This window comes from Tinamus guttatus, unplaced genomic scaffold (genome assembly GCF_059628265.1).
Source record: "Tinamus guttatus ecotype Peru unplaced genomic scaffold, ASM5962826v1 Tinamus_guttatus_pri_ptg000226l, whole genome shotgun sequence".
Lineage (NCBI taxonomy): Eukaryota > Metazoa > Chordata > Aves > Tinamiformes > Tinamidae > Tinamus > Tinamus guttatus.
In genome coordinates, this window is record NW_028288760.1 from 3,927,041 (window position 1) to 3,934,856 (window position 7,816).

The following is a 7,816-nucleotide window of genomic DNA, read 5'->3' on the forward strand; positions in this document are numbered from 1 at the left end:
CATGAATAAGATTTCACTGCAGACAGGCTTTTGCAAAGTCCCTACAAACTGAATCTGGCTGGCTGTCAGTGGAATCAGATTTTCAAACACCTCAGGCAACTCTGAAAATGTTTGTATGGTTTGGGTTTGGCTTGTTGAAGTCTGTCCATGTGAACTCATCATCATTCCTGGTTTCCTTTCAGCATTACTCTGAGGAGCAAAGCGCAGTCTGTGTTACAGGAGTCTATTTAAGCTCACTCTCCCTTTCCCTTCTTTTCATACTCATGCTTAGGAGATTTTAATGGGATATGTTTTTTTATGGGACGTGCAGAGACTGAAAGATCCTGGTTTTAGTAGTGCATGTGGTGGGCCAGAATGAATTTAGCCTCTGTGCTTGGGGAGATGAGGAGCTCGAGTGCTCCTGCTTTGCCATTCTTGTTCTGTACCAAGATAAGCCCATTTCTGAAATCTCAAAGGAAGTTGGCTTTTGGAAATCATATAGCACAGCAGTTGACAGGCTCTAAAATGTTTCAGCTTAAATTCTTCAGAGAATTTAAGGATTCCCATGGTCCCTGGAAACCTTCTGTTAGAAAAGTATTCACAGCACATGTTGATGGCAAGGGATGAATGCTGCTCCTTATGAGGTTTGTTTTAATGACTTGCAGGTATATTACATCTGCTCCCCTTTAGTGCTAAAACGTGCTATGAATCATAAAGGTATGTCCCATGCAGCGTTTTCACAAAGCATCGGTACATTCACTTCATAATGCCTGTGCTTTTTCACTTCATTGAAGGTAGCTTGTAGAAGGCCAGCAGGCTGCCCAGCAGCTGCTCCACAGCAACAAAAGCACCGGAGACTTTTTGCTGTTCATGGCTGCTTGAGCCCATGTGCTGCAGGGTCCTATATGCTGTGGTTTTATTTTGATTTGTTTGAATGATGATGCTTTATATTGGTTAATTTAAATGGAGAGGTGAGAGGAGACCAAAATCGAAGCAAAGCCTCAGAGATAGCCCAGTGTGTGTATAATACTTGTGTCTTCAAAGGTGGTAAAGGGTGCTGGTAGCATTTGGGTTATTCCGCAAGAGAGGTTGTGTAGGTTTGATCCTACTTTAGGACCTCGATTAAATCCTCTGAAATCGTAAGTTTTATTTCTACTACCCAGATATCCTGAAAGAAAAGTACCAAAGGACATTGTATAAAACACCTTTTCTGATACCTTCATGGCATGTCTGAAATCTGCAGCCTAGAAGATCAAAGCAAAGCATTTGGAAATACAAGAATTTCCTTAATTTCCTTTGCCCTAGACTAGAAAATAGACTTCATTCTTCTGCTGTTGTCAGACTCCAACCTGCAGTTTTCTTTCACTTTAAAACAGCTTAAAACCATGTATAATGAAAAGATGTTCTCTTTGCCTTTGTCATCTTTTTTTAAAGGATCAGCAGGACTTTAAGGGTCTAAAATTCACTTTTTGATTTTTCTTCTTTTGAAGGGAATTGGTACAGCTAGTGTCTGAACATTCCATCTACCGTTTGAGTTACTGATCTATTTTTATGTGGAATTCATACACCTATTGGGAAGTACGAAGTTGCTGTGAGACAGTTTGCTGTGTGAGAAGAAAAGGTGTCCACGTTAGCAGAGATATTTTTGGGTGGTTTATGAAGAGGCCAAGATTTTTCTCATTTTCTTATCCCAAAATCAAGCGCATATTTATTACAGTAGAGTATCCAGAAGAGGGGGGGAAAATGTATTTCATTTTCCCCAATAGAAAGGCAAGATTACCTCCAAATGCAGTAGTGCGATTTAGCACCAGTATATACCACCCAGGAATAGAAACTGGTGAGAACATTTTTTGTTCCCAAAACCTGCCACTATACATCTTTATTTAAAAAAAAAAAGTAGTAAAAAAAAAAAAAAAGGGCTTGTGCACTTTTTGGTAGAACATCTCTTTCCTTAAAGGAGAGGATGGTCTCTGACTGCTGTGTGTTTTCCAGTAGATGAGGTTTTCTTGTGCAGTGTGTCATGGGTGATGCTGTAAAGAGGCTGTCACATCTGTTGGTAGGCATCAGAGATCTTTGGTATTGTTTTAAATGTCCTTGAGGCATTTTTCATGAATTCTGTTTTCACTGAAAGTTGAAGTATTTGCAAGCTGAACTTCATTTTAAAGTTGTTATAGCCATTTACCGGTTGCATGTCATGAACTCTCCTGTGCCTTTCTATGTCTTCAAAAATTATCTGTCAAATTCCAGTTTTGGTTAGAAAACAAGTATTATTTTGTAATTGGATTTCTTTGGAACAATCCCTACTTCAATATTGCTAAAACTCATCACTGAATTCCAGGAACATCTTGTGATGATGGAGTGTTGTGATATACTTTGCTAATTTTAATTTCTTACTGTTTTGGCATTGTATATTTTTTCTTTAAAAGCAATTTGCAGAACGTTGATGTCTTAGTAGTAGTAGTACACACGAAGAGACTGTTTTCTTGGCAGTGTTCTGCTGGATCCTGCACCCATGGGTGTCCAGCAGCATCAGCAAGTAAGAAAGCCTCTCACTAAGGCTACGCTCTACTCTGTTTCAGGCGGAGGAGAAGGCAGATGCTCTGAATAAGGAACTGCTAATGACTAAACAGAAATTGATTGATGCAGAAGAAGAAAAGAGGCGCCTAGAAGAAGAGTCAGCTCAGGTTAAGGGCATTTCTGTCATTTTCACATTTTTGTGCAGTACGGAAACACACTAAAAATGACAAGTGTGGGAAGGGCTTAATGTTCCAAGTCATGTTTCTGCCTCTTTTGTAGTGTAAAGGACGTCAGCAAAGCAGAATTCTGTGTTCTCCTGGCAGGTGTTTGTAGGGTAGTGAATTTTTAACTTGAAATTGTGAAGGCACAGATTGTATCAAAGATTGCTGCACAGAGAAGCAGCAATTTTAGCCATCAGGGCCACCAGAGTCCAGCTCAGAGTCCCTGAGCTAGCCTGTGCCACTGTTCCATGGCATAGAATCTAGGCCCGTGTGAGAGAGGGAGATGCTAAAAAGAAAGAGGAAATACCATCTGATTATTTTTGAGACTGTACAGATAAATACATCTTTTTTTTATTGTTTGCTTTTTTTTTTCCCCCTCCTACAGCTGAAAGAAATGTGTCGTAGGGAACTAGATAAGGCAGAGTCAGAAATCAAAAAGAACAGCTCTATTATTGGTGACTACAAACAGGTAAGCACAACTTAAAGATGATATATTCTGTTTTCAAACTGCAAGCCTGTTTTTGATATTTGAGGAGATATCTGTAAATTAAGTGTAATTTCAGCCATGCATTTGAGAGGACATTCTAGCTATGTTAAGTGGGAAGATGTTCTGTTTATCTGTGACATAGGTATTTGTAGGTTATCAGTCACAACAGCATCAGTCAGAGCTTAACATTGTTCAGTGGACCTTTGTAATCCAAAGTTTAAATTTGTTCATAAAATTGTCTCATCCATCTTCATCTCTTCTATCAAAAGCTAATTGCACTTAAGAAACATAGAGACCTGTTAACTTTCAAAGATTTTCCTTTGGAGTTCATGCTTCTGGTCACAACAAGGGAGCAAATTCATGTATGTGTATAATGGGCCCATACCCATCAAAACATTAGGTCTGCATTGCATGGGTCTTGGGGGATAGATTTTTTTTTTTTTTTTGGACGCCCCTGCTGTCTTTATCCCAAAGGCAATGGAATAGCCATGCTTTTCCTAACCTTGCTGACTCCTTTAGCAAGGCCAGACTGCTAGTAACGCACGTTGAAACCACAGCCGCTTCTGCAGTTACGGAAGAGTTTGTACAGAATGAGAAGAATGTGTACCACAAAAAGACTTAATGCAGTATTCCAATTTTCCACACTTTTTTCAGAGACCTTAAACTATCCATATTAGTATTGCTATAACATTGATTTGTGCTTTGGCATTCATTTGAGATAAAATTTACATTTATAAATGATTTGGTAATGTGGTTTTGCTTCTGTTAGATCTGTTCTCAGCTGAGCGAGCGACTGGAAAAGCAACAAACGGCAAATAAAGCTGAAATTGAGAAAATACGGGTAAGATGACAGGTAGCACTAAAGTGTCCAATGTGTAAATCTCTGAACAAAGACATACAATTTATTTCCTTAGCAAAGGGAGGGTAGAGAGAGTTCTTTGTTGGCTTACAGTTTGGGGAAGATGAATGTGAGGGGTAACCTTGGAGGATGGATGAGTAGCTGTCAGCTCTCTCCCACGCCTATTTGTTACATACCGATGTATGTAAATAATGACTGTTAATTGCTTGGAGGGACTTTATTTTTATTCTGGAGGAGATTCCTCTGTCTGCCTTAGCATGAGGCAGTGCAGAGCGCGTTACTGCAGCAAGAGAGCGTAACCAAAAGCGCAGCAGTGTCTGGGCTTGGCTGGAGCCCGGTCGGGCTGCGCCCCGCAGGCGTCTCCGCGTTTGTAAGTCATCCCCGGTGCTCACGCTGCGCCGCTCTGCCAGAGCAGAGGCAGGAAAAGGCTTTGATGGCGTTGCCAGCACGTCAGCGCGGGCATTCACGATCAGGTATTTGCTTTAGCAAAAAGTGGATGACTGTGAACATTGCCGGGAGTTCTTCAACAAAGAAGGCCGTGTGAAGGTTGCTAGTTCTGCCAAGGACGGGTCAGATGAGGACACGGATGAGGAGAAGGAAACTCTGAAAAACCAGCTGAGGGAAATGGAGCTTGAGCTGGCCCAGACCAAACTGCAGCTAGTGGAAGCAGAGTGTAAAATACAGGTAATTCTCTGGGGGCTCATTCTATAGAGCTTGGTGTATTCTCATTCCTAGGAAAATGTGTTGGTGGTAGTGGGGCTGGAATAGGTCCCATTGTTTGAAACTGCAGCCTGCTATTTGCTATGTATGGGTTACTTAACCAAACATTGGGTTTGAAAAATATAGCATAGGCAGATAAAATAATTGAAATGGCATGAAGTATATTTACCAGCTACCACAACATCCAGACATCTGCCTGGTTGCAGCACAGTACTCACAGATGGATCTTCGGAAACTGCTTTGAAGAAATACAGGGATTTGCTTTTTGCTGTTTAGCTTTAACAAAGTCCTGAATTGTATTGTCTTTATTTCATAATCAGTGTTGAATGAAGTAACATGCGATGTTAGCCGTATTTATGAAAGCATGTTTGGAAAGCAGTCCAGATATTTGAAGTACTTGTGTAGAGTATATATTAAAAAAGTATTCTTTGTGCCTCAGCGTGGGCTGTTACAGCCTCTTCAACTAGTTTCTGAGTGTCTGTGTAGAAAGTCCAAGTGTGTGAACACTTCCTTCTCAGTGTTTTGAGAGGAATGAATTAAAGGGTGTGGATGTGCTAATGAAATTTGGCTGTTTCATGAAAGGCAATAACACAAGATTTGTTTTGCTTTTGAAAGATCTTTATTTCATCTGCTTGTGGTGCTACATTTAAATTATGCAAGACTTGTTTACCTCCTGAAATAGCCGAGAGACCGTAGAGGTCTTAAAGCCTTCTAAGTTTAACTTACATAACTTTGTGCTTTGTATACATAACAAAGCAAATAAATTATTCTTCTCTTTGCAGGATTTGGAGCACCATTTGGGTCTGGCATTGAATGAGGTACAAGCTGCAAAGAAAACATGGTTCAACAGAACAATAAGCTCTATAAAAACAGTGACTGGAGTCCAAGGAAAAGAGACTTGTTGAAAAGCAGAACTCTGTCAACCACCTTCTTAACACAACACCTTTTGTTGCCTTCGTTGGCCAGATGTTTAATTCTGTGACGTGAGAGGACCAGAATGTAAATAACATAGAAACACAGCATGTCAGGATTCAATAGGTCAGTGAGAAAGAGGATGGAAACACAAAAAAAAAGGCTTTATTGCTAGACACAGGATCTTCATACTACTGATATTTAACAGGTGATGTAGCTAGATTGAAGCTCTTCAGAGAAACACTCCATTCTGCGGTCTGGCTGGAGGCTTTTCACAGACTAGGTACGAGAACTTACCAAACCCTAATCGTTAAGTTTACATATGATAGGTTTTTTTACAGTTATAACCTTTTTTAATATTTTATTTGAAAGGAAAAGTGTCACTAACAAAATAAAAAGAAAAAAAAAAGAAAAAAATATATATATTAAAAAAAGACTTTAGCAAGAACTACATCAGTGCCAGAAAGCAGTCCCCAGAGGTAGGATATGGAGAGTAGGAGGTGACGTGTTTTGCTTTATGAATGGGGATGATTTCAGCATTCCTGTCGGAGCAACCCCACTTTGTTTTAGTAGGTAGATGCAGCATCCATCTCTGTGTTTGGCATTTCTTTCTGTTACTAATCAATTCTATGCAACTCTGGGCTTTTTTTGGCATGGGCTGCCAAACAAATTCACAACCTGAGGTTGGGGGCTTTTTCTAAGTGCTAGACAAGAATAATCAGAATTCTTGGCAAATTTCTGTTTTGCTTCTGTGTCATGTTGTTAAATCCACACATCAACAGCATTAAAACCCCTGACATCAAGACTGCTAATAAGTACTAATTATGTGGATGGTCTGACATTTAAGTAAGTCTTTTTGTTTGTTTTTTTTTGTCGAGCTTTTGTTTTTTGTTTGTTTTTTTACCAGGCTGTAGCAGGCCTTCTGTGAAGCTCTAAGAAAGCTTCCAGGATTTAGTTTTGCACATAGGTATGAATGGGACAAAGAAACAATAAACTGAGATATATATGAGGCAAAAGTCACTGCGCGAGTGCAGCTGCGAGGATCTGCAGCGATCCAGCTGGCTCCCCGGGTGACAAGTGCAGAGGTTGTGTAGGTCACTTACCACGCTCGACGCAGTTGCACTAATAGGTGCTAAACGTGCTTGGATTTTTATCCGTTGGAATGTCTTGAGTTCTCACCAGAAAGCTGTAGAATGGAGTTTTGCACCTTGTAATTTTTTAATTTATAATGGTTTTGTGTTATGCTGAAGTATCTATTGCATCAGTGGATAAATTTTGTGTGCAGTGTGAGTATAAGCTGGTAACAATAAGAGGCACTGGTTTGTATATAAAGATATTTGGTTTATTTTGTATTTCTACCTTTTTCTTGTTTACTGTACTAATGCTAGCTAATGTACTCTGTAACTACAGGATAGAACAGGCTATGTCCAAGCTTTTTTTCCTTAACTGCATACATTATTGTTTAATACCAAAAAATACTGTAACTCCATCAATATTAGATGCGTGGACATTGTGGTAGCATAGTTGCAGTGTGTATACTTTATGAATTGAACTATAAACTAGTAAAATTGTATAACAACTTTCTTGTTTCATTTCATTTTAACAGCAAATTCATTAAATATTTTGCAATACAAAACCAATTCTCTTTTTAAAATAGAAGCTTTAGCAGCTGCAAGCTTCTCTAAAGCCCAAGCAATATTAATGCTGCAAAAGTCTTGATAAAAAGACTGCATATTCAGAGTGTTGCAAAATACTGTCTTATATAATAAAATGTAGATTTTGCTTTATAAAAAGACACCACAAAAATGACCTTGTTCACCCTGAGGTCTGTGACTGAGTGTTTCTCAGATATACCCAATTCAGAATATATATATTTTTTTCCTGTGGCCCACCAGGTTCTGCTTGGATCTGGGGGAAGAGGAAAAAAAAAAAAAAGTGTAGGGAATTTCTGCTCATCATCAAAAGTAACATAAATTTGGTGGGGTCAAATGATGTGCACGTCATCTTCACTGGGATTTTTTAGTCATCGCTGAACATGGGGTTTAGCTGTGCAACTGGATGACTCTACTAATTGGGTCACAGTGCAGCTCGGGCTCCCAGAGCTGCGTGTGTTCTGCAGAG

At 39.5% G+C, this 7,816-nt stretch overlaps 1 protein-coding gene across 1 annotated transcript in view; it reads left to right on the forward strand.

Annotated features, from left to right (window-relative positions):
- RABGAP1 (RAB GTPase activating protein 1) overlaps positions 1 to 7,272 on the forward strand; it is a 50,294-nt gene extending 43,022 nt beyond the window's left edge. The window contains exons 21-25 of the mRNA XM_010223009.2: positions 2,559 to 2,663; positions 3,103 to 3,186; positions 3,974 to 4,045; positions 4,550 to 4,747; positions 5,566 to 7,272. Coding sequence (XP_010221311.1) covers positions 2,559 to 2,663; positions 3,103 to 3,186; positions 3,974 to 4,045; positions 4,550 to 4,747; positions 5,566 to 5,688 — 582 coding nt within the window. The 3' untranslated portion in view covers positions 5,689 to 7,272. The remainder of the gene's footprint in view (positions 1 to 2,558; positions 2,664 to 3,102; positions 3,187 to 3,973; positions 4,046 to 4,549; positions 4,748 to 5,565) is intronic.
- Positions 7,273 to 7,816: the final 544 nt, after the last annotated feature.